Source organism: Schistocerca nitens, chromosome 1, assembly GCF_023898315.1.
Source record: "Schistocerca nitens isolate TAMUIC-IGC-003100 chromosome 1, iqSchNite1.1, whole genome shotgun sequence".
Lineage (NCBI taxonomy): Eukaryota > Metazoa > Arthropoda > Insecta > Orthoptera > Acrididae > Schistocerca > Schistocerca nitens.
Genome location: NC_064614.1, coordinates 232963707 through 232990899, shown reverse-complemented (window position 1 = coordinate 232990899; position 27193 = coordinate 232963707). Strand labels below are relative to the sequence as shown.

General features: G+C 40.7%; 1 protein-coding gene across 2 annotated transcripts in view; it reads left to right on the top strand.

Moving 5' to 3' along the window:
- Window positions 1-1072: 1072 nt before the first annotated feature.
- The window catches only part of LOC126246277 (moesin/ezrin/radixin homolog 1), a 96407-nt gene continuing 70286 nt past the window's right edge, over window positions 1073-27193 (top strand). Inside the window, exons 1-2 of one of the 2 annotated variants that reach the window (XM_049948383.1) lie at window positions 1073-1208; window positions 1872-1922. In XM_049948383.1, the coding sequence (XP_049804340.1) occupies window positions 1911-1922 (12 nt within the window). In that variant the 5' untranslated portion in view covers window positions 1073-1208; window positions 1872-1910. Of the gene's footprint in view, window positions 1209-1871; window positions 1923-14933; window positions 15085-27193 lie in introns of those variants that run through there. The other variant, XM_049948382.1, reaches the window with a different exon arrangement.

Below are 27193 nucleotides of genomic sequence, written 5' to 3'. Positions count from 1 at the left end.
CGCTTCAGTCCATAACCGCGCTGCTTCTACGGTCGCAGGTTCGAATCCTGCCTCGGCCATGGATGCGTGTGATGTCCTTAGGTTAGTTAGGTTTGAGTAGTTCTAAGTCTAGGGGACTGATGACGTCAGATGTTAAGTCACATAGTGCTTAGAGCCATTTGAACCATCTGAGTCGTTGGTTTTGCCCTCAAACTCACGAAGTAAATTTATATGCGAAAACTGTCTACGCTTATGCTGCCTCAGACCATTTTGATCTATCTTTCTGTTTCCTGCACTTTTTTTCAACACAGGTAGCGAACACAGACGTAATGGTGTTTCCCCATGACCAGAGTTTCTGAACAAATGAAATGAAATTTGATGTTCTGACAACCTAGTCGTTTGCCGCAGAAATTTCTTTTCTAGACCGACAGATGGTGGGCGAGAAATAGATTGAAACTTGTGTCGTGTTAAGACACCATATTTGAAGCGATTTAGACATTAGCGCAGACAGATCGTTGCATATGGGCAACAACATTCTGAAATTTGTGCTTCATTTTTACTTCCATAGAAACCGAGTGAAATTGTACAATTTTTAAAGGATTGGTATTGTGTTGAGAAGAAGCAGGTTGTAAATACCCATTCGCGTATTCTGGTTTAGACGTTCCATAGTTCCTTTGAATCACTTCAGCCCCATGCCAATTTGGTGTCAACAAGTCAAACCTGTTTTCCTAAAAGTGTCTTTGTCCAGCTTAGCTAATGCTCCATCTATAAGGAACTGGATGCAAACGAAGAGCAAAACTCTATTTTTTGGTTACGTAGAAGAGTATTTATTTTATGATACGTCTACAATATGCTATATAAGTCAGTGAACTACATGAGATGCCAAATAGTACGTCTACATCACTTCAAATTGTTGTAACTGAACAGACCTTCCACTACTTCCCTAATGTATGAAAACGTATTAAGACAATATAGCGAGCGTAATTAATTTATGATATTTTGCTGTGTTTGATTATACCGAATATCTATACTTTTATACACCACATCCATACTAATCTTTGGTAGTAAGCAGCGGAGACGTACCAAAGATCGCCACACCCTTGAACCGCCATCTTTATACGTGTGAGGTGTCAGTCAACGTGACGTGATACGGATAGTTGAAGTTGTGAAAGGGAGTGGTGTAGACTTGTAGAGTGAAGATACCGCTGTTGGAAGGCAGTTGATTAGTGGTGAGTGTTGTGTGTTTGCATTCATAAATAGTTAAACTGTTTCGAAGGTGAAGGTCTATTTGTTGTACTATACTAGCAGGTTATATCCGTCAATTTTGTGCAACAAGGAATTCACAGAAAGGAATTTTAACGTGATAAATAGTTTGCGAAAGGTAGGCCATGCATTGAAGGCAGGGCATCAGGTCTCGCGATTTGTTGCAGTGGTGGCATGAATTTCTAAAACTCTGACAAGAATATCACAGCGTGCAACTTTTAAGAGTAGCCCTGTCACATGACAGGTCTGCAGACAAGTTTTTAAAGCGCTAAAGAAATGTACATGTAAATGTAGTGGTGGTGCTATTTAGTTTTTATGTTGTTTACCACCAAATGTTTCAAACATCACGAATATTTGTCCTGGAATAGTGCTTTCGCTTTAATATTAGAGGCTCCATCGTAACTTCCTTTTTCCTTTCCTCTGAATTTTACTTGGTGAGATGTTGAATGAATGGTTAACGTTGTTATTGCAGAGTACCAGCAATTCTTGTTTGTGTGTTTCCGTAATTGTAGTTATTTAAGCATTCACAAAGAGACACTTTTTCAGTGCTTTGACATTTATTTTTGTTCACCATATAGGGAAGTATGTAATGTATGTCAAGTGTAATAAGAATTAACATTTTTCCACAGGATCTTTCTTTCACCTGCAGACACATCGAGCCAGTAAAAATGCCGAAATCAGTGAGTACCGTTTTTGAAATGTAATGTGATACAAGAATTATAGCACTATTTCATGATGTAATGTTTAATAAAAATATTAAAGGATGATATGGATGCGAAGTTATTTTAATATAGGTAGTAATTATTACACTTCCAGAATGAAAGGTCTTGAGGAAAGAAGCTATTGACTCAGCACCCAACTCCCAAATGTTTTAATCAGATTCCAGTGTTGGTTCCAATAATGCTACTTAAAATGTGGCCTCATGAAGCGAGAGAACCAAAACCCATGAGACCTCATTTTAAAAGCCATAATTTTTGCATCATGACTGTTAAATTTTCATAGCGATAAGTAGTGATGCAGGCAGGTAGCCACACTAGTTGGATAAAACATGCTCTGGGTGTTTAAAATTAATAAAGGAAATATATCCTATTGGTCTAGTTGTAAATTAGGTAATGACACATTAGAGTAATGCTTATTGATTTTATCAGATGCCAGCACCGACAGCATGGTTTACTGCACTAACAGCATTTGGGGAATGAAATGGGAAAGATAAGGCTTAGGGATGAATGATTTCTAAATTGTGAACAAAAATATTTTTACTTCTTTAAGTCATTTTGGCAGAACTGGGATTGGCCAGTTTTGTAAAATGCTGTGCACCATTGGAAGTTAACATATGACAGAACCACATTCACTGTTGCTTACAAAACAGAGGTACAGCACATCATCAGGTGGCTTGTGGAGTATGGATGTAGATGTAAATTCTTCTGTGGGCATTTTGTGTAGCCAGAGATGTAGATCTGAATATTTACCTAACTTTTTTAACTGTTAGCTAATTTTTGAAAACGTCATACAAAAGACAAATCAATCAACTAGTCTTGTACATATGACTGACTGCGTATTGTACTGTGAATGAAGTATGAACACTGTGTAAGGGTTTGGGCCAGTACACAATTCTCACCATTTATGGCAGTGGATGCCAAGAGAGTAGCATTGATATGAAAAGGACTGATTCTTCCACGATTTCTTGCAAGGTGACTAGAAAGTCATCACAGTTGCTGAACTTTCTTAGGCTAACCATTGCAAAGAAGAGCTTCCTGCCCGAGTAAGTTGTTAGACCATGGGGCTCACAGTCTTGTGTAGCATGTTGATTGCTGTGTGGGGAGGAGTACTGTTCTGGCAGTCTTCTAGAAAGCAATAACAAAATAAAGAATTGTGAGAGTGGTACACAACAGATTAGCATTTACCTAACAATCCTAATATTTATGCAACTGGGAAATACATTATCAGATACATTTGTGCCCAACTTTCACAATTTTCACCTAGTCACCACCAAAGTGCTGGAAAATATCTACCAACTAAAATACCATAATCCTGCCTAGAGGATGTGGAATTTTAAAGGGGTCTGTCTGAAGACTTTTTTACCACTCTTTTTATTTCACAATTAAAGCTGGTTTCAGCTTATGACAGTTTGTGTATTACAGCTTTGCTGGTTGCCTGTCTTCCATTTTTTGTAGTTTATGTGATATACATTCTTAATGTCTGCCAAAATAGTTTATGTATGCAATATGTATTAAGTTTTCTGTCTTTACATTGCAGTTGGTTTTTATGATGGAGAAAGTGTCTTGCATGTGGCAAAGTGTTGTCAGTTCTCATATCACATTTCTGGGATTTTCCAACTCAAGCAAGTTTATCACCTGTCAACATGTCACATAAATGCTCACACACTTTTACTGTACCAGAAGGTTTAAATTCAGTGCAATTTCAATGTAATACCACTCTCTGCAGAGTTTTGCTAAGGGTGGAAACTTGTAGTTGCTGATCAGATTTTTGTCAGGTAATATTTGAATTAAGTCAAATTGACATGTCCTGTAAATCTAAAGTTGTTCTGTTTTGTGGGCAGGTAACATGTCCGACAAAAATACAAAAACAAAGATAATTAGGAGAATACTGCCAATAAAAATCTGGAAATCAGTTTGACAATAAATGTATGGGTTATTGGGTAGTTTGTACCAGATTTAGATAAATGAGCTGAAGACTAAAGCATACATAGTTATTTGTGATATCCATAACTTGTTAATCTTACTCTTTGTTCTCAAAAGTAATCAGTAAGTTATATCTTTTCTGATTGTATTGTAGTTGGTAGAAATTTTCCAGCACTTTGGTAGTGTTTAGGTGAAAATTGTGAAAGTTGGGCACAAATGTATATGATAATGTATTTCCCAGTTGCATAAATATTAGCATTGTTAGGTAAATGCTAATCTGTTGTCACTATCACAATTCTTTTTGTCGTTGCTGGAAAGTAAGTTGCTCCATATGATGGTGCAACCTCGTACAAAACTGTTACATTGAAACTTCCTGACAGATTAAAACTGTGTGTTCCTTTCTTCTAAGTGTATTATGTGGCATGTTGTATAAGAGAAATTCTGTGATTTTGGAAAATAAGAGATGAGGTACTATCAGATTTGAAGCTCTGAAGGTTGGTTGTGTGTGAATAGCCCGTGAAAGGCAAAGATCCCAGGTTTGAGACCTGGTCCCACATGGATCAGTGCACATGCCACTGCAGAATGAAAATTAATTCTAAATTTGGTTATAGTTCTTGTACCTATTAGGTTGTTAAATATTCAGCATTATTTGAAATGGAAAGCTATAATGTGCTGCAAACTGTGCAACAGCAAATGCTGATGAGATATCCTGGGCATATTACCTGAACTGGGTATAAAACAAGAAAAATCCAGTTACATAAATACCTACGTAATAACTTCAAGTTGTAAAAAGTCATCCAGTCTCGAAGTTTTATAGTTGTTTTTTAGTAGTATGGATGCTTTGTGCAATTAATGTTAATGTAGTTCTGAGGCTTGGCATTTTCCTGTGATATTTAAAATGAAAAGTATAAACATTATTGTTAATGTGGTTCAGCATGCTCCCGAAATATGGGTATAATCTACATTAGATGGTAGGCTATACATTTAAAGCAAGTTGGAATTTAATAGGAAGTGGTAATAATTTTATGAGGCTCAATGGCCTTGTGAAATTCTTTCAGTTAGAAGGCGCTTCTGTGATTTGCGTGCCCCTGACCTTTGCCAGTTGTCTAACTGGTGAAATGACACATACAGTAATCAGTGAAATGTGGTTACAAGGAAAGTTTTTGCTTTGGTGTCCCTAATTATGAAAAGAATAATCAGAGTTAGGCAGACTAAAATGAAACAGTGTAGGGCATTATTGGCCAGGAGACCATGTCTCAGGTTGAATGTCATGGAAAGTCATTTTGACACCACTTCGGTGACTTGTGCATCGAATGGATAAAATGACTCAGCTAGGAATTGATCCCGGGCCCCATGTGTGGCAGTCAGCCTTGCAGACTTGGAATACTCAATAAATTAGTAATATATGGGATGGGAAGTGTCTACAATAGTCTTTGAACCAAAGTAGGCAAATACTGATGGCTAAAACAGTGAATAAAAGATGTACACGATATTTGAAACTCTCAGCTCATCTGTAAGAAGAAATTCAGTCAATAAGGTGTGAAAGTGGATTGTGCAGAGATATTTAAATCAGTACTTTATTTCATTATTTGCATCTTCTAGCTTATGATTTGGGCTACCAAGTTTTCCTAATTCCATTCAGGGCAAAATGTTACATCACTCTTTGCTTCTCAGTAGACAGTTCAGAGATTTCACTACCATACTTTCATGGACTTCACCATTATTGCTTTTGCAGTTGGTAGGCTGTATGGATTGGTGTGGTTTCTGCAGAAGTTATATGAATAGAATGTCCTAAATTAGTGAAAAATGTAAAGCCATTGTCAAAGCTAGAAAGAATGGTTTTACATAGCAGTCAATTTGAATGAAAAAAATTGATGCCAGCCTTGAATCCTTAGTTCCGTTATCTGATTGGTGACTAGAGGTATTTATTTCAGGAGTGGAGGACCCCCTGTGTCTGCAAAGATGTGGTGGGATAAGGAAATAAACATTGTGTAGGAAGGTTCAAAAACCTGATGAATTAGAAGGGAAAAGTAGCCAAGAAGATAATTACAATGAACATCATAAGACAGTGATAGACTTTCGTAGAAGACTGAAAATAACTGCTTGCAGAAGGTGGTGCAGTTCTTTTTGTGTGAATGCCTGCTAAAATTTAGACCTTATTTGTAACACAGTTGTGCTCAAAACAAGCTCAGAATATTTAGAAATTCTCTGGGATCCTTTAGTAGTACATGGGTGAACTGTTGTGGCTGTTAAGAATTTTTTTCACCACACACTCAAGCTCAGACAATAAAGCATGGGTTTCTATTGAATAACATGGCAACTGTGAACCCTTATTGAATTTTTGCTTAGTTATAAATTCGCGTTGGTAGAACATAGTAGCACTGAAAGACCTGAGTCGAAACAAGGCCCCGGGAGTAGACAACATTCCATTATAACTACTGACGGGCTTGAGAGAGCCAGTCCTGACAAAACTCTACCATCTGGTGAGCAAGATGTAGGAGACAGGTGAAATACCCTCAGACTTCAAGAAGAATATAATTATTCCAATCCCAAAGGAAGCAGGTGTTGACAGATGTGAAAATTACTGAACTATCAGTTTGCAAAATACTAACGCGAATTATTTACAGACGAATGGAAAAACTGGTAGAAGCTGACCTCGGGGAAGATCAGTTTGGATTCCGTAGAAATGTTGGAACACGTGAGGCAATACTGACCTTACGGCTTATCTTAGAAGAAAGATTAAGGAAAGGCAAACCTACGTTTCTACCATTTGTAGACTTAGAGAAAGCTTTTGACAATGTTGACTGGACTACTCTCTTTCAAATTCTGAAGGTGGCAGGGGTAAAATACAGGGAGCGAAAGGCTATTTACAATTTGTACAGAAAGCAGATGGCAGTTATAAGATTCGAGGGGCATGAAAGGGAAGCAGTGGTTGGGAAGGGAGTGAGACAGGGTTGTAACCTCTCCCCGATGTTATTCAATCTGTATATTGAGCAAGCAGTGAAGGAAACAAAAGAAAAAATTGTAGTAGGTATTAAAATCCAGGGAGAAGAAATAAAAACTTTGAGGTTTTGGCGATGACATTGTAATTCTGTCAGAGACAGCAAAGGACTTTGAAGAGCAGTTGAACAGAATGGACAGTGTCTTGAAAGGAGGATATAAGATGAACATCAACAAAAGCAAAACGAGGATAATGGAATGTAGTCGAATTGAGTCGGGTGTTGCTGAGGGAATTAGATTAGGAAATGAGACACACAAAGTAGTAAAGGAGTTTTGCTATTTGGGGAGCAAAATAACTGATGATGGTCGAAGTAGAGAGGATATAAAATGTAAACTGGCAATGGCAAGGAAAGCATTTCTGAAGAAGAGAAATTTGTTAACATTGAGTATAGATTTAAGTGTCAGGAAGTCGTTTCTCAAAGTATTTGTATGGAGTGTAGCCATGTATGGAAGTGAAACATGGACAATAAATAGTTTGGACAAGGAGAGAATAGAAGCTTTCGAAATGTGGTGCTACAGAAGAATGTTGAAGATTAGGTGGGTAGATCACGTAACTAATGAGGAGGTATTGAATAGGATTGGGGAGAAAAGTTTGTGGCACAACTTGACTAGAAGAAGGGATCGGTTGGTAGGACATGTCCTGAGGCATCAAGGGATCACCAATTTAGCATTGGAGGGCAGCGTGGAGGGTAAAAATTGTAGAGGGAGACAGAGATGAATACACTAAGCAGATTCAGAAGGATGTAGGTAGCAGTAGGTACTGGGAGATGAAGGAACTTGCACAGGATAGATTAGCATGGAGAGCTGCATCAAACCAGTCTCAGGACTGAAAACAGAACATAGTTTGCTGGTTTGGAATTCTGCTGTTTTCATAGCATTTGATGCCACATCATGTGAAGGCAGAGAACTTGTATGTTCAAATAAAAAGCTAAATTAAGACTGGAGGCCTTTTACAGCCATTGTCAGTGTTGATCAAACGTTTTGGGACTTCTCCAAATGTGGACATGATTATGTTGGCCTTTCAGGTGTGGCCAAATCGGTCACAGAAGGTTGAATCATATCTGAATACACAAAACACCCAGAAACATTGTTGGTAAAAAGTTCATACTCCTGACATGAAGTCTATGCAAAACATTGCTGATTATGTAGGAAAATAAAAATATGCTAAAACATTAAAGGCAACATTAAAGTATGGGTGTGAGCATAATTTTCTTTTGTACATTTATATCCTTACTATAATTGGTAAGGTTACTACTTTAGTAGGCAGCAGTGAATAATGGATGCTGGCATAAGGTGGGTGAAGGTAAGCAAATACTGTAGCTAGGACAAAGATTGTCAGCTTTGACATTACTTGGTAAGTACTAGAGTTATGAAAAACTCTAACATTTCTAATAATGTTAAGCCTAGGCAAAGATGTGGGAAGAAAAAAATTGAGTGTAGACCCTAATCACTATGATACCATGAAAATGGCTGTGGTATCTACATAACTACTGTGCAAAGCACTGCATGGCAATTCCAACAGTTACAATGGTAAGAAAGGTGCCTTGAGATAATGTGGGAGATTACTGAATAGTGTAAGATTCATTTTGAGCCTGAAACTAAACATTGTAATCTAGCAGAGTAGCTGGTGGAGGTATTGCTTTTGACAAAATATTATTTTTATTGCTTGAACCAGCATTTTGTGACTAGTTCAGGCTGTAAGTAATAAGTTCGTTTGTAAAAGATCAGTCACCTGTTACTGGTGTAACTTGAGTACACTGCTCCATCCTTTCTTGTACCTGCCAAGATTTTTTTCTGGGTGGGATAAAAAAGATTCTTTTTAAGATCTTTCACTAAAGTAATGGGTTGGAGATTCTTGTTACACCTGAATGATTGACATTAAATGCATAATGCAAAAGTTTGAACAGGGAAAGTTTCCAATTGTGTATACTGAAAGACATTCCTTTATGATATTTAAACTTCCGTTTTTCATTGTGTGATCCAGCTGCACAGAGGAGGGTGAGTTTGATTTTTAAAAAGTGAGGCTTTTTGTAAGAGTGCAGTTTTATAGCATTTAGCCTTATGTACATGGTGACATCGCTTATTAAAACTGTTACAGGCCAGCCAGAGTAGTGAATTTCAGTGGTAAAACAAGATTGAAATAACGTTTCGAATGTCCGTAACTGCTGTCACTTATTCTTTTAGCAGTTGCTAAGCCACAATTGATGCTGAGTTTCTTACAGAAAATACTAGTCTTTCTGTGGGAATAAGGGCACTGACATGTCTATTGTTATAACACCATTTCTCTAATACTGTCATACAAAACACAGGTTCTGTCAGGCCTGTCCTGTTGCACATAGATCAGTCTGAAAAATGTAAATATTTTGCAATAAAGTGTGTTGGTTTAGAGACAGCAAATTAATTTGAAGTAAATGGAAGTACTTCCCTAGGGTCTGCCTGTATTTTAAATGACACATTCATTTATGGTGGTGAATGCTGTTACATTGTTGCCAACCAGTCCAGATATGTGGATCTTTAATTGCTGAAGTAGGCTGGTTATTTGCATGTTCTGTGGATTATAATTGTGGCTTCCTTGTTAGGAGATGGAGAGAGACTGTTTTACACTTACAGTACAGCTTGTCAGTGGTAAGTCATTATCCCTTCTTGTATTGTACTTAGGGATGTTACTATTTTCAAACTCTGTAGACAACAGTATAGGTGAAGGATAGATTGCTACACATTGTTAAAGATGACCCATTGAGTTACAGATAGGCACATTGAAAAGACTGTTGTACTTTAGCTCTTGGGCAAAGCCTTCTTCAGCAACCCCCCCCCCCCCCCAACACACACACACAAAATACTTATTACACCCTTCTGCACACCACTCATTTTTTCAGACTGATACCATGATTCATTACTGAATGGGAACTTCTCAGATTTTGGAGAGGAAAATGTCAATATTACCCACAACACAAAAGTTAAAGCTTAGAAATTTCACATCTGCAAAAGTCATTCAGTTTGTTCTCAGTATATACATCCGATAATTGAGAATACTGACTCAAAGTATTTACTGAGAGATGACCGCTTTGGGTCCCGGAGAAATGTAGGAACACTTAAGGCAGTACTTGACCACATGTCTTATCTTAAAATCTCGGTGGAAAAAGGCAGATATGAACATAATTTGTAGATAAGGATAACTTTTGACACTGTTGACGGAACTACACTTATTGAAATTTTGAAGACAGGGTTTTAATATAGGGATTGAAAGGTTTTTTATAACTTGTACATAAATCTGACTACTGCTCAACAGCTGAACTTGAAAAAGCAGCAGTGGTTGAAGTGAATGGGGCATGGTTGTTGCCTATCGCCAATTTTAGTCAGTCTGTTCATTCAGCCAACACTAAAGGAAACCATCTAGAAATTTGAACTAAGAATTAAACTTCAGGGAAAAGAAATAAAAATTTGTGGTTTGCGAATGGCATTGCAATTGTCAGGCTGCAAAGGATTTGTAAGTGTAGTTGAATGGAATGGAAAGTCTTCAAAGACAAAAAGCAACCAAAGGCAATGAAGTATAGTGGAATTACATGGTCCAGTCACATAAATGTACCTGCCAGTGTTAGATATCAACATGCAGTGTCCACTCATACGACAGGTGACAGCACTATCAGTGGAGAATATATAAAGCATGTAAGGGGGGGGGGGGGGGGCACAGATGAACAGTGAAGGCATTGTCATAATGTGGGAACATAAATTTATCTCGTGTCTGAAACATTGGTTTTCAGATGGAGGGCAGAAGCATTTCTAAAATGATGTAAGTTTGTAAACTATTCACATGCCTACAAGATTAAAGTATACTGTGCATGGCAAAATGGTGCTGTGCAAAACAAGTGCTGAGGCAACTGTGATGCATCACAGGCCATAGACAACAGGTTTGAAAAACAGTTTCAGAGAGGTGTATGAGCGAATAGACGTAACCCGATGTTGCAGATGAATCCACGAGGCTACCAGTAATGGGTCTCCCCAATGACTACTCAGCAAACATTGCTGCATATGGGCCTTAACAGCAGTTGCCTGGTTCATGCACCCATACTTCCTGTTGTTCATTGGTGACGAAGGCTGGAATTCGCACACTAATACTGCAACTGGATATCCACTGAGTGGCAACAGGTGGCCTTTTCAGATGAATCGTGTTTTATGCTCCAATGGACAGATCGCCATGGGTATGTATGGTGTGAAACGTCTGAAAGCAAACACCCTGCAACGATCGTCAGAATGGTCCGGGCTGGAGGAGGGAGCCTTATGACCTGGGAAACATTCTTCTGCGTGACATTCTTTGTGGAAGGTGTGACAGATAACACAAGTAGGCATCTATCCTTATGGACCTTGTTTGCTCCTATATGCAGTTTATTTTCCTGTGGTATGATGGCATCTACCAGTGGGACAGTGCAGTATGCTACACTTCTCACAGTGTATGCTTGTAGTTAAAAAGCACTATGAGTAGTTTACTGTACTCCATGGCTGACTGGGTTTAAATCCAGTCAGAATTCTGAGTGCCACATCAGTTGGGTTATTTGTGCCATAAATCCTCAACTCAGAAACATAGCACAGCTGGCCATTGCACAGCATGGTTCCACAACTCTGTTGATACCTTCCAGAACACTATTAATGCTCTTCCTGCACATCTTGCAGAGGGCTGTGCTTATTCAGGCTTTTGACGTTTGTATCAGGTGATGTTTAGGGAATTAAAGTAGGAAACAAGACACTAAAACTAAGAGTTCTGCTATTTGGGCAGCACAATAACTGATGTAGGATATACACTAAGGTGACAAGTCATAGGATATCTCCTAATATCTTGTTGGATCTCCTTTTGCTAGGTGTAAGATACCAGCTCGACATGGTATTGACTCAACAAGTCAACCCATGCTACATCTAGTGTTGGCGGTGCAGGTTTTTTTCCATGAACTGACCTTTTGATTATGTCCCATAATTAGTTAATGGGATTCATGTCTGGCAATGTGGGTGGCGAAAACATTTGCTTGAATTGTGCAGGATGTTCTTCAAACCAGTCACGAGCAATTTTGGCTGGTTGTATGATGCATTGTCATCCATAAAAATTACATTGTTTGGGAACATGAAGTCCATGAAATGAAATGGTCTCAATGTAGCTGAACATGAGCAGAGGACCCAGTCCATTCCATGTAAACAAAGCCCCACACCATTATGGAGCAAACACCACCTTGCAAAGTGCCTTATTGACAACATGGGTCCATGGCTTTGTGGGGTCTGCACCACACTCAAACCCAAACCCTACGATCAGCTCTTACCGATTGAAAACAGGACTCGCCTGACCAGGCCAGTTTTCTGGTCTTCTAGTGTGCAACTGATAAAGGTCACAAGCTTAAGAGGGGCACTGCAGGTGATGTCAAGCTGTTAGCAAAGGCACTTATCAGATGTCTGCCGCCATTGCCCATTAATGCCAAATTTCACTACACTGTCGTAATGGATATGTTTGGCATATGTCCCATATTGATTTATGTAGTTATTTTGTGCAGTGCAGTGTTAGCATTGACTAATCTAAGCAAATGCTGCTATTCTCGGTCATTCAGTGAAGTGTCAGCAACTGCATTGTCCATAATGAGAGGTAATGCCTGAAATTTGGAATTCTTGACACACTCATGACACTGAGTCACGGAATGTTGAATTGTGTAACAAATTCTGAAATGGAATGTCCCCAGTGTCTAGTTCCAACTACCATTCAGTGTTCAAAGTCTGTTATTTCCCATTGTGCACCCTTGATAGTCAGAAATGTTCTCACATGAATCACTTGAGTACAAATGACAGCTTCATCAATGCACTGCCCTTCCATACCTTGTTGACTAGATACTGCTGCATCTGTATATGTGCATATTGCTATCCCATGACTTTTGCCACCTTAGTGTAGAATGCAAACTGGCCATGGCATTGGTGAAAGAAATTTTACATCTTTACACCCCCCCCCCCTCTCTCTCTCTCTCTCTCTCTCTCTCTCTCTCTCTCTCTCTCTCTCTCTCTCTCTCTCTCTCTCCGTGTGTGTGTGTGTGTGTGTGTGTGTGTGTGTGTGTGTGTGTCAAATTTCAAGTAAACCTGGTACACATACCACTTAGTCTGTAAAGAAATGCAGTGGGAGTAGAAGTATCTACCTATAAAAGGGGTGTGGTGAAAAGGAGTGTCCGCAGTGTGCAAATGCCCAAACTGGATAAATAAAGTGTTTGAGAATGAGTGTACGTAGGGACTTGCAAGTAATATTACACACAATTTCAAACATTCACAACACTGGTCTTGCTGACAACTCCCACAAAGTGATGGAAGGATTGAAGTTAATCACCTACATTTTTGCTATTCATGCAGTAAAACTGCTGCATAAATAGGTTTTGGTTACTTATTTACAACTGTATTCGTGCCACACTTTGCAGACAGTATTCACATATATTACTGGATGTACCTGCTAAATATCATTTTATGAAACACAGTTCTGGCAGTACAACATTATAAACATTGAGCTGCATAAAGATGAAACTGCAGGGCAAAATTTGCTAGAGATACAGGTGGGAAAACTGCACAGATAAACTTCTCCTAAACCCCTGGATAGCTTTCAGCCAAACTCTGTAGAAATTATTTAAGTCTGGAAATAAAACTGTGGAGCTAAGAACCAACAGTCTTTCTGAGGGGGTGGGATAATTAGGGTAGAGAACAGGAAGGAGGAGATGGAGAGAAGGTGAGGGGCAAATGAGATAATAAAATTGGAATAAATACCTGGGCAACACAGCTTGCCTAATATAAATTTAAGTGCTAGGAAGTCTTCTCTGAAGGTATTCGTCTGGAGTAGTCTTCTAAGGAAGAGAATTGTGGAAGATAAACAGTTCAGACAAGAATAGAATACTTCTTTTGAAATGTGATAAAAGAATGCAAAAGATTACGTGGATAGAGCACTTGGTGCTGCATTTAATCTTGGGAAAAACAAATTTATGGTACAACTTGAATAAAACAGAGGATCACTTAGAAAACATGCAGAGGCATCAAGGAATAGCCCATATGATAATGGAAGAGTGGGAGGTAAAGATGGTAAAGATAGACCTTGACATCAGTGTAACCAGATTCAAATGGATGCAGGTTGCAGTAATTAGAGATAAAGGTGCTTGTACAGGATAGACCAACTTGGAGAGTTGAATAAAAGTTCTTGAACTAAAGACCAAGATAACAATACTACGTAATATTGTTCTATTTTGGAGTTACCCTCATTATTTCTAATAGGATAATGTAAATGTATTTTCAAAAGTTATCTAAGGAAATCTTCGGATTATAGGACAAGTGGAAGTTGGAAACAGAATACGGAAATCAAACTAGTTTGTGAGAGCTTGTGCTGAAAGTTTTTCCAGCAGCTAAATACTGAAATTCTGCAGCAGCAAAATGTTGAATGCTATGTTCAAAGTTGTCGAATTTTGAATTTAAACTTCGTAACAAGGGCACTGCTGCTAAAGATTTTTCTGTAAGAAACGTTCATTAACACTTCAGTGTGATTGAACATACTGTGAATACCGAGTGAAGCAGACGGTTTTTGATTTTTAGTCAGTGAATTGTAGAGTTAAAGAAAAACAGATCTCTTGTCAGTGACATATACGTGCCTGAAACGTAAGTAAACAATTCTGGAAAGACGTCCGGGACTCGGTACGTGAAAGAGGCAGAATATTTCACTCGTTCTTACTATGTATGAATCTCGGTATGTTACCTTCATTTACCATTCCTGTTGCGATCTCGTTTCCTGTAACTACGAACATTTTGCAGTTTCAATTGTACGTACATTTGAAGTGCCTTAAAGTTATTTCTGGTATCGGATCAAGAATCCATTTCAGTTATAGGGTAAAAAATTGTCTCGTTGCTGCCAAATGTACAGCATAGGACTCCCACCCCTCCCTCGCATTTTTTGGAACGAGGGCTTCGAGGCAGGCGTAACAGGTGGTTGTCGCGCTTCAAAAACGATGAAGTCACGCCACAGCTGTGTCGTTATTGGCCAACGTCGCTGGGGCAGTTTTCTATTGGTGGAGCGGACGAAGCAAGGTCAGTCTCTTCCCGCGCCTGTGCACCCGGTTGATGTTCGGGTGGAGCTCTTGCTCAGTTCTGGCCGAGCTTGTCTTCTGTCTGCACGTCTGAGTTCTAGAAAAACATGGTTGCCGGCGGAAAAGTGGTAAGCCATGTTTGCAGAAAGTTCTCTCTCTCTTTCCTGTGTGTGTGTGTGTGTGTGTGTGTGTGTGTGTGTGTGTGTGTGTGTAGGGAAAAGGGGGCGGGGCATCTCAAGTTTTTGCCGAACAATTAACAACTTCGTTGGTTTTCCTAGTTAGACTTGAGTTGCGAAGAATACCTGAAATAGTACAAAATAATTTGTTTCGTAGTTTCATTGTCATCAGTCATTAGGCATCTACCAGATAGCGCGAAGCCTTCTCCAGACTACTGTATGCGTTATGAACACTCTTCAGCTGTGCGTAACCATGTTGCACACAGTACGTGGGAGTTCCACAGTAATCAAAAATTTTCTGGGCTCGCATCCTATTTCCGCAGTAAAAATTTACTGACAGCCTTTTAATCTTCCAGGCCCGTTATATGGACGAAGAGTTCAGTGATGGGTGGGTCCCTCGCACTTACGTTTTGTTATAAACTTCCATTGTTAAATACGAAATGGAGATGTTGCCCACATCATCGTGTACCAATTATGTAATTGGTAATACTTGGGGATACGTTGGTGTCAAATGCTGTAATTTTCTTTTCAGAACTTGTCATGTGTCGCTCTTAAATACCAGACATCGAAAACAGAGCTTTAAAATTTTGATTAACGGTAGGAAACACATCAGTTACTGTTACTGTGTTCTGATTAGGACATAGTTCTTGAAAGGTTACTGTTTACTCGGGTTGTGGAAGTCTAACTGCATAGAGGATTAATTCTGTTTAAACATAAAATTCTGCTTGCTGAGAAGCAAGTTATTCCGATAAACCTTCGCAGCGTTATTTTCAAAGTTTCTTGGGAGCTCATTTCAGGGAATGCATGGCACTTTAAATCTCGTAACGTCATAGGAAAAGAACCGAAACTTCCCGCTAGATTCCTTCTGTACCATTTTCAAAAACATACTTTCCCAGACGAACGAGGTTGACATGTTTTTAAAATAGGGGCAGATCGCATATGGGGTGTGCCATTATAGGCATAAAACTAACGTCAACCTTCATTCATTGGTAAAGTCATGTGGTTGAGTAATACTTCAGGATTCAAAGCATTATTCATCTTACGTAAAACGTGGTCGAGGTCGTCGTATGAGGTAACGAGGTCTAGGTTCAGACGCGACACATGACGTCATTAGGAACGGCGAGCTACGAGAGGAGCACAAAGAAACTGGACGTGATCCGAAGAATTCCAGCTGTTGCCAGGTGATGGCTGGAGCCGCTTGTTTAGTTTCCAGAGAATAAAATTTTAAGGGACGTTATTCAGTTCGTGTCAAAATATTACTGTCGCAGTTGTTTCTTATTTGAACCTAATCCTGACGTAGGTCATGATCACAATCTCAGTGGGCTTCACATTGCAAGTGGTTCTGTGAGACTTAATTTTTGTGGTGTTGCTGCATAATTAAACTTACGTTACTGAACTTCAGTGCACTACTTCAGCGCTATCGTTTTCGGCATGGTGGCCCTCTTTTAAATAGGGGTAAATAGCCTTGGAGTGGAGCACTGTTATGGATATTAGTGGGAATTTAAACCTGGTGGTTGCAGTGCGCAGTGTTTCCATTGACGTGAGACCCATTATCTGACGTGGACAGAATGAAGTACAATCCTCTACACTGGAAGGGAAACGGCAAATTTAATGCCAGTTATAAAACAAAGACCCTCACGGATCAGAAGTGTGCCAACTTATTCACTAGTTTCTCTTTAATTGCAACGTGACTATGTTCCGAGAAGACTGGGATTTCGGAGTATAATAGAAGTGTACGTAGTATTATAACAGTAATCTGATTTTCGAAATATGGTGTATGCTGAAAGACAAGATGAGTAGATTGGATAACAGATGAGGTAGGACTGAATAAAACCAAGAAGACTCGAAACTTATGGAACAACTTCACTAAATGAAGGATTGGTTAAAAGAGCACATGCTGAGGCAACACGGAATAGACTGTTTGGTAACGAAAGTGTGGAACGTAAAAATTATAAAGATGCACCTGGACATGAATACTCAGCAGGTTCAGATGGATGAAGAGAGCGTAATTATTCAAAGATGAAGATGCTTTGCACAGAATATACCATCTTGGAGAGTTCAGTAAAACACTGTGGACTGAAAACTAAGACAACAAAATTGTAGACATTGTAAAGGAGCAAAGGCTTGACTGCAGTAAGTAGATTCAGACTGTTCCACATGCTGCCAGTATGAGGAGAGATTCACAGCGATGGTCTAGATTTTCTGTAACACAATATATGGTCATATAGGTTAAGATCTCAGGTATCGCACCCTGCAGCCGTTCACACTGGTGGGCCCTCGTTTACGAGTAATTGAACAACAGTTTCGGAATTTTGCGTGCTGCACTGTAACGTTAAACAATACAGTCTGGTTCCTATAGTGTATATGATAATAGCATCACATGCAGGACTTTGTCGTTTCGAATCTCGTCAGGGCCAGCAAGATTTTTCATTTTAAATCTTTATGAAAATGACTTTGACCACTATATTCAGTTAATTGGTTTAAATGTAATTTATTTCTATTCCTTTGTCACAATATTTTAATCGCCCTATGAACTTTTTCATTTGTTTAAATTTTTTTACCACTCTTTTTACAGTCAGAATTTTTGTGATATGAATGTAGCCATATTTATCTATTGTAACATTACATTATTTGAAAATTCCGATCTATCAGTTACACAAGACAAAATAATCTGTTGACCGTGAATTAGTGTGAAAAATGTATTTTTCATTACCAGATGTGCAATTTTTTACATGGTAATTGTTATTCAAATATTTAAGACAACCGAAGTACCTATTGTACAATGGGCAAAATAACTCAGATGAAGATACAAATGGAAGAATGGTTTATAAGTAAAACGAAATTCGAGCAAAATGAGAAATACGTATAATGGAATCAATAACGTGGACGAAAGAACAGTGATAAAAGAAAACTACTTAGAAATTAATACGCAAGATTAATTAAAAACGTACGAACAAAGATTTAAAGTAGAAAACATAGCAAAAAAGAAATCAAATGTTGGTATTACTATTAAAGTTGTGACATAGGAATGGAAACATATTTCATTTCAATCAATTTTTTGAATAAAAATGATCCAAGATTTAAAAATAAAATAATTTACTGCACCTGATCACTCGATCGCATTACCTGCATGCGAAGCAATTATCCTATCCATTACATCACGGTGCCAGACTGTATAACCCAACTTTTTTAATGTTGTTGAGAATCACGCAAAATTCCGTACTTTTTTCGTAAATTACTCGGAAACGAGGGCCACAAAGGTGAACGGGTGCAGTGTGCGATACGTGGTATCTAAACCTACATAATCATATAGACGGTTTCAAGTCGCTCCTACCACAGCAGACCTCTCCTTAGTAAGACTGTAGTAGTAGTAGAAGTAGTAGTATGGAATATTCCATCAAATTTACATGATTAAGAACTCTTTGCTAGCTGTAGAAGGGTACAGTTGGTTTAGTATGTGTGATATCCAGCTGTATTTCAAGCAAGTTTCCTTATTGCTTAAAAGTAGGACTGCACCGAAAGGCTGCGACCAGTTAATATTAAAATAAACGATTGCAAAAGGAGAAAGTCATTTTAACTGTTTCTTCAGGAACTGTATTGTCACTATAACATTGTCTCCTGCGGTGCCAGTTTGCCCCCAACAGCCTTGGCCGAGCGAATCACAAAGGAAAAAATGAAGGTATCCTGCGAAGATGAGAATTCTTTGAAGGGCATTTCGCATGTTTTTCTCCACGTTTTCAAGTGAAGGCCGACGGCTAGAAGGCATCCATCTGTTTCGCATTCGGATGAGTTAACAGCCACTTAATATACCAGTCTTACCAAAACGTTGTATTTCTCGTCACAGGTGAAAATGTTAGTACCGATTGTCGTACATTGAAACAGTTGCCAGATCAGTTCCGCACGATATACAGATGTCTCTTATCTGCAGCAGTTCGGACTAGCCGTCTGTCACAAGTTCGGATGGTGTTGCTAGCAAAAAGGCAAACGAAGCTACCAGTCACGTCATAAAATGCCTTTGAGCCGGAGTTAATTCATGGACCAAAGCTGGAGCCGCCTTGCTGTTTGTCCGTGCGTCGTATGACTGCTTCCGCCTGACGTCCTTAAGCAGCTTGCGTAAGAACATAGCTTCGACGGTGTGGATAATTTCCCAGTGTCGAAAGAGATCCTCAACGTCCTTAGTCAGGCTGCTTTGGCTCTGAACCGTGTAAACTCTCTAGTTTTGCCGTGAGGCGAAAGCAGTTTTCGAAAGCGATTATTTTAACTACCGTCTTCCTAACTAGTCATAATGCCAAGGAGCTAATTCTAAGGAAAAAAGTATGAATATGGTGCTGAGGGATCACTGAGAAAAGGCAGTGCTAGAAAAAACTTCAGCGATTAATTGTGCGCCTCCGGGTGTCTTCATAGGATTCTGTTCTGTACTGGGTCCAAGGACGCCAGCAAGAATAAAGTTTTTGTACATTTTTTGTGAAAGCCAAAGCCGCTTGATTTTAAGACCTTTATTGCAATTACTAGTTTCGTCGACAATTTGAGAACAGTGTAAATACGAGGGTTGGAACGTCAATAGTGGCAACTATTTATTTACAGCTCGTACGAACTAGATACGTGTTTCAAAATTTTACTGATATTCCAAGTAGTCACCAGAATTGTGTATAACCTGTTGCCTGCAATGTGGAAGTCGTAGGATATTCTTAGTAGTGCCAGTTGCGTAGACAGTTCGAACGGCGCGGTCTGTTGCCCGACGATTTGCAGCAGTTCTGAAGCGAATGCCGTGAAGTGTTTCCTTCCGTTTAGAAATAGTTGAACTCTTGAGGGCTTACGTCAGGGGAGTGCAGTAGGTGGTATAGCACTTGTGCAGCCCCATCAGTCAAACAAAGCAGTAACAGCTTGCACTGTACGTGCTTGAGCATTGTCCTGCAAAATGGTCAGGTCCTGCACAAAGTGTCATCACTTCTGTTCCTATGCTGTTCATTTTTGGAACTCAACCTATGACCAGCTTAGAGACAGAAGGGATACTTTCTGCAGGACCTGACCGTCATGCTAAAGCACGTATTGTGCAAGCTGTTAATGATGTGTTGGACTCATGGGGCTGCTAAGTGCTGTACCACCTACTGCACTCCCCTGACGGAAACCCTCGTGACTTCAACTCGATTTCTAAACTGAAGGAAATACTTCACGGTATTCGCTTCAGAACCGCTATAAATTCGTCAGGCAATAGACCGCGCCGCTCGAACTGTCTACGCAACTGGCACTGCTAAGAGTATCCTCAGACTTCTACATCGCTGGCAACGGGCTATACACAATTCTGGTGACTACTTTGAAGGTCAGTAAAATTTTAAAACGTGTATCTATTTTGTACGAGCTGTAAATAAATAGTTGCCACTATTAAAGTTCCAACCCTCGTACATTACACTCCTTACTTCATTCTCAAAATGTCGACACAGGTATGTGAACATTAACGCAAAGCGTAATGCCAAGCTGAAGATCACAGCACGATTTTGTCGAAACTAGTAATTGCAATAAGTCTTAAAAATCAAGCGGTCTTGGCCTTCGCAAAATACAGATCGCCCCAACAAAATGTCTCATCGCTATAGCAGGTGGTGTTCGGTGAAACACGTTCTCTCAGCGTTTTCCAGTTCTGGTGAATGAGATGGATGACGGGATCTTAATATACTTAGTGCCGGATCCCGAGATTTGGTCAGATTGAAACGTCCTACCTTTATTTGGGTTTGCGATGTCATAATTTCGATATACCCTACAGTGCCGCAGAATTTCGGCGTTTGAACTTCGAAACTATCCCGGTATTTCATTTGATGAGTATAGTCAAGGCAATATTTGGCGACAGCTAGTTATCTTGGTCCTTTTAGTCGGGTGTGTAGATGATGATCCTTGCTCTTCTCGACTATTGTAATAGCCTCCCTCACGCTAGGTATGCCACATTGGCACGGAATAGAGGCACTGAGTGAGGCAAGTGGGAATAATACACTCCTGGAAATGGAAAAAAGAACACATTGACACCGGTGTGTCAGACCCACCATACTTGCTCCGGACACTGCGAGAGGGCTGTACAAGCAATGATCACACGCACGGCACAGCGGACACACCAGGAACAGCGGTGTTGGCCGTCGAATGGCGCTAGCTGCGCAGCATTTGTGCACCGCCGCCGTCAGTGTCAGCCAGTTTGCCGTGGCATACGCAGCTTCATCGCAGTCTTTAACACTGGTAGCATGCCGCGACAGCGTGGACGTGAACCGTATGTGCAGTTGACGGACTTTGAGCGAGGGCGTATAGTGGGCATGCGGGAGGCCGGGTGGACGTACCGCCGAATTGCTCAACACGTGGGGCGTGAGGTCTCCACAGTACATCGATGTTGTCGCCAGTGATCGGCGGAAGGTGCACGTGCCCGTCGACCTGGGACCGGACCGCAGCGACGCACGGATGCACGCCAAGACCGTAGGATCCTACGCAGTGCCGTAGGGGACCGCACCGCCACTTCCCAGCAAATTAGGGACACTGTTGCTCCTGGGGTATCGGCGAGGACCATTCGCAACCGTCTCCATGAAGCTGGGCTACGGTCCCGCACACCGTTAGGCCGTCTTCCGCTCACGCCCCAACATCGTGCAGCCCGCCTCCAGTGGTGTCGCGACAGGCGTGAATGGAGGGACGAATGGAGACGTGTCGTCTTCAGCGATGAGAGTCGCTTCTGCCTTGGTGCCAATGATGGTCGTATGCGTGTTTGGCGCCGTGCAGGTGAGCGCCACAATCAGGACTGCATACGACCGAGGCACACAGGGCCAACACCCTGCATCATGGTGTGGGGAGCGATCTCCTACACTGGCCGTACACCACTGGTGATCGTCGAGGGGACACTGAATAGTGCACGGTACATCCAAACCGTCATCGAACCCATCGTTCTACCATTCCTAGACCGGCAAGGGAACTTGCTGTTCCAACAGGACAATGCACGTCCGCATGTATCCCGTGCCATCCAACGTGCTCTAGAAGGTGTAAGTCAACTATACCCTGGCCAGCAAGATCTCCGGATCTGTCCCCCATTGAGCATGTTTGGGACTGGATGAAGCGTCGTCTCACGCGGTCTGCACGTCCAGCACGAACGCTGGTCCAACTGAGGCGCCAGGTGGAAATGGCATGGCAAGCCGTTCCACAGGACTACATCCAGCATCTCTACGATCGTCTCCATGGGAGAATAGCAGCCTGCATTGCTGCGAAAGGTGGATATACACTGTACTAGTGCCGACATTGTGCATGCTCTGTTGCCTGTGTCTATGTGCCTGTGGTTCTGTCAGTGTGATCATGTGATGTATCTGTCCCCAGGAATGTGTCAATAAAGTTTCCCCTTCCTGGGACAATGAATTCACGGTGTTCTTATTTCAATTTCCAGGAGTGTAGATTGTCACGAATCGCTGGTGACATGCGATACGCAGTCACCGGAAGCGAGCGGACATAGAGTCGGGTGTTTAACGAGAACGACTAACTGTCTGCTGGAAGTTAAGATATACACGCAAGATAATGATGTGCGCAACAGATCGACATCATGGATGACTGAAGGCTAAATGTGAAAAAGACTGTTAAGATGGATGAATGTTCCTACCTACGAAGTGTAATGAGAAAGGAAAATGTAGGAATGACGTAATGGCAATAATTGTGAGAAGCAGGAGGTTTTTAAAGATAAATTTGCTAACGTCCGGAACAGGAGATATTTGAAATCTTTAAAAAGTTATGATAAAAGACGAGGTAAAATTCTTTGATGGAGTAAGAAATGGGGGCGTCCTTAGAGAAACAATTACTAACAAAGAACTTCATGAAATGGGGAAAATAGTTTGGAGTCGTTGCTGAAAAGTAGTTAAAGGGGTGGGGGAAGAAAAGAATTGCTGCAACAGGGCTAGGTAAAAGTATGACGCAGATATTCGATGATTTGGTGTAAAACTGTTACGTTGAAAATGAGACATCGAGCGATATGAATAGAAAGCGGCATCAGACCAAACTTGAGGTTGATGAGCGAAGCAACCATCTGGCAGTTACGGCAACATGTAACGTACGTGTCTGTCCACGATGTAACAAGCGTTAGCAGCTTAAGGTTTGGACTGTGACGTGAGTTACTCTTAATCACGCAAGTGGTGTACTGAAGCGTAGGCCTTCAGGAATTTATTAGTCATAAATCTTTGAATGCTTTATCTCCTGGCAGTGTTCAGTTACGTCACAGATTAGTCCTCAACACGCTATATCTAAGAGATGAGGAATGCCGACGAACCTGTGAACACTGTTCTAGGAATGCTGAGTATTGCAGAATCGAATTTCAAAATTCCATTCTACCTAGTTGCATCTTCAAAGCACTTTCAGTGCCTTGAAACCTTGCTACTGCGACGAAGTTTATGAACGTACACAGTTTAAACAGTATACCAATTATCCCCTGAAAGTTCGGATTAACTATCTATCATAGTTTTGCAGTATCACGGATGGCTGTAGTATAGCCCGGGAACACAGCCGATATGCTGGAAATAAGACGCGAAAGCTATTAAATTAGATCGAGGTAAGAACAGATCGCAAGGCCTTTGGTCCTGAATCATGTAGGGTTGTTGTTGTTGTTGTTGTTGTTGTTGTTGTGGTCTTCAGTCCTGAGACTGGTTTGATGCAGCTCTCCATGCTACTCTATCCTGTGCAAGCTTCATCTCCCAGTACCTACTGCAACCTACATCATTCTGAATCTGCTTAGTGTATTGATCTCTTGGTCTCCCTCTACGATTTTTACCCTCCACGCTGCCCTCCAATGCTAAATTTGTGATCCCTTGATGCCTCAAAACATGTCCTACCAACCGATCCCTTCTTCTAGTCAAGTTGTGCCACAAACTTCTCTTCTCCCCAATCCTATTCAATACCTCCTTATTAGTTACGTGATCTACCCACCTTATCTTCAGCATTCTTCTGTAGCACCACATTTAGAAAGCTTCTATTCTCTTCTTGTCCAAACTAGTTATCGTCCATGTCTCACTTCCATACATGGCTACACTCCATACAAATACTTTCAGAAACGACTTCCTGACACTTAAATCTATACTCTATGTTAACAAATTTCTCTTCTTCAGAAATGCTTTCCTTGCCATTGCCAGTTTACATTTTATATCCTCTCTACTTCGACCATCATCAGTTATTTTGCTCCCCAAATAGCAAAACTCCTTTACTACTTTAAGTGTCTCATTTCCTAATGTAATTCCCTCAGCATCACCCGATTTGACTACATTCCATTATCTCGTTTTGCTTTTGTTGATGTTCATCTTATCCTCCCTTCAAGACACCATCCATTCCGTTCAACTGCTCTTCCAAGTCCTTTGCTGTCTCTGACAGAATTACAATGTCATCGGGGAACCTCAAAGTTTTTATTTCTTCTCCATGGATTTTAATACCTACTCCGAATTTTTCTTTTGTTTCCTTTACTGCTTGCTCAATATACAGATTGAATAACATCGGGGAGAGGCTACAACCCTGTCTCACTCCTTTCCCAACCCCTGATTCCCTTTCATGTCCCTCGACTCTTATAACTGCCATCTGGTTTCTGTACAAATTGTAAATAGCCTTTCGCTCCCTGTATTTTACCCCTGCCATCATGTAGGGTAGGGTATGTTAAGATAATTTGGCAGCATTTACAAGCAAACATCGTTTTATTAAAGCAAAATAACAATGTTGCAGTCATTTTTATTAACTACATACGAGCCACATTGTGTAAATATCTCTTCTTATTATTGCTACTGTTCATAATTGTACATAACCTTGAAGCATAAATCGGAAGGTAATTTTGAAATAGGTAAGGCTATTTTGTAGTAGTGGTCAGTTCATTCACCGTACGGTGCATCAGTCGTAATCTTAAGACCGTTAACAAGTCAACAACGTAAACAGCTTCCTTAGGTTGTTTTTGGCAGCTGTTGTGGTAGGGAATAAAGCAAGAACAACAATGTCTTTGGTGAACCTGCGTTTTTCTTCGCATCAGTTCTGTGTGAAGTACTGTGTTACAATAATATTTGCTATAAATATCGTGCAGAAAGGTGTGGAACTGACGTAAGAGCAACGTAGTCCAAATGAGTAAAATAAGGTAAGTCAGTGTCTTGACGCTAAGCGTTGACTTCCTAAGATCCCTGTCGTCACATTTCACAAAAAAATATCTATCAGTATAGATCTCACAGTACCTATTGTGTACAAATAAAATGTACATTGCTTGCTTATTCCACACCTAAAATGAATTCAAAACTATGAAGGAAACAACCACCGTGAAATGTGCCACACGACAGTTAGAAAAAAGTTTCGTCGGCGCGTACTCCAGACTTCGGGAGAGCGCAGCTGTAGTGTTAGTCGAGAATACATTATCATCGCATCTGTTGGCAAAATCTTGAAACACTGCATTAAATGGGAACATCGCAGCTAATTTATAACAAAATGCTGCAAAATTACCTATACTTCGAAATTACCTATACTGCAAAATTACCTTACCCTACTCTATACATGCCCCCCCCCCCTCCCCCCATGGACCTTGCTGTTGGTGGGAAGGCTTGCGTGCGTCGGCGATACAGATTGCCGTACCGTAGGTGTAATCACGACGGAGGGGTATCTGTTGAGAGGCCAGACATACGCGTGGTTCCTGAAGAAAAGCAGCAGCCTTTTCAGTAGTTGTAGGGGCAACAGTCTGGGTGATTGATCTGGCCTTGTAACATCAACCAAAACGACCTAGCTGTGCTGGTATTGCGAACGGCTGAAAGCAAGGGGAAACTACAGCCGTAATTTTTCCCGAGGGCATGCAGCTCTACTGTGTGGTTTAATGATGGGTAAAATATTCCGGAGGTAGAAGTTCCCCATTCGGATCTCCGGGCGGTGTTGCTAACAATGGAACCTCCCCATCGCACCCCCCTCAGATTCAGTTATAAGTTAGCACAGTCGATAGGCCTTGAAAAACTGAACACCGATCCATCGAGAAAACAAGGAGAAATTATGTGGAACTATGAAAAAATAAGCAAAATATACAAACTAAGCAGTCCATAGGAAACATAGGCAACATCAAGGACGATCTGAGCGCAGGAGCGCCGTGGTCCCGTGGTTAGCGTCAGCTGCTGCGGAACGAGAGGTCCTTGGTTCAAGTCTTCCCTCGGGTGAACATTTTTTATTTTCAGACAATTATCAGAGGTCAGGCACTCACACATAATCAACTTCGTTGTGCAAAATTCCAGGACATGTTCAGATTTGCTTGGACATATGTAGGATTTGACGGTCTACACACGGAAAAATTTGAAAACCTTAAAAACATACGTTTTGACAGAACACAGAGAAAAATGTGCGACTGTGAAACTGTTGCATTCATTTGTTGAAGTTTGTGACACACTCTTATGTTTTCATCAATTTTTTGGAAGTGATTATCACATCCACAAGAAAACCTAAATCGGTCAAGGTAGAAGAATCTTTTTACCCATTCGCCAAGTGTGCAAGTTAGGTGGGTCGACAACATATTCCTGTCATGTGACGCACATGCCGTCACCAGTGTCGTGTAGAATATATCAGACGTGTTTTCCTGTGGAGGAATCGGTTGACCTATGACCTTGCGATCAAATGTTTTCGGTTCCCATTGGAGAGGCATGTTCTTTCGTCTACTAATCGCACGGTTTTGCGGTGCGGTCGCAAAACACAGACACTAAACTTATTAGAGTGAACAGAGACGTCAATGAACGAACGGACAGATCATAACTTTGCGAAAGTAAAATTTTCAGTCGAGGGAAGACTTGAACCAAGGACCTCTCGCTCCGCAGCTGTTCACGCTAACCACGGGATCACGGCGCGCCTGTGCTCATATCACCCTTGATGTTGCCTATATTGCCCATGGACTACTCAGTTAGTATATTTTGCTTATTTTTTCATAGTTCCACACAACTTCCTGTTTTCTCGATTGATCTGTGTTCAGCTTTTCAAGGCCTATCCACTGTGCCAAATTATAACTAAATCTGAGGGGGGTGCGATGGGGAGGTTCCCTTGTAAGAAAGACGCCGTTTTCAGGAGAAACAAAACTGGC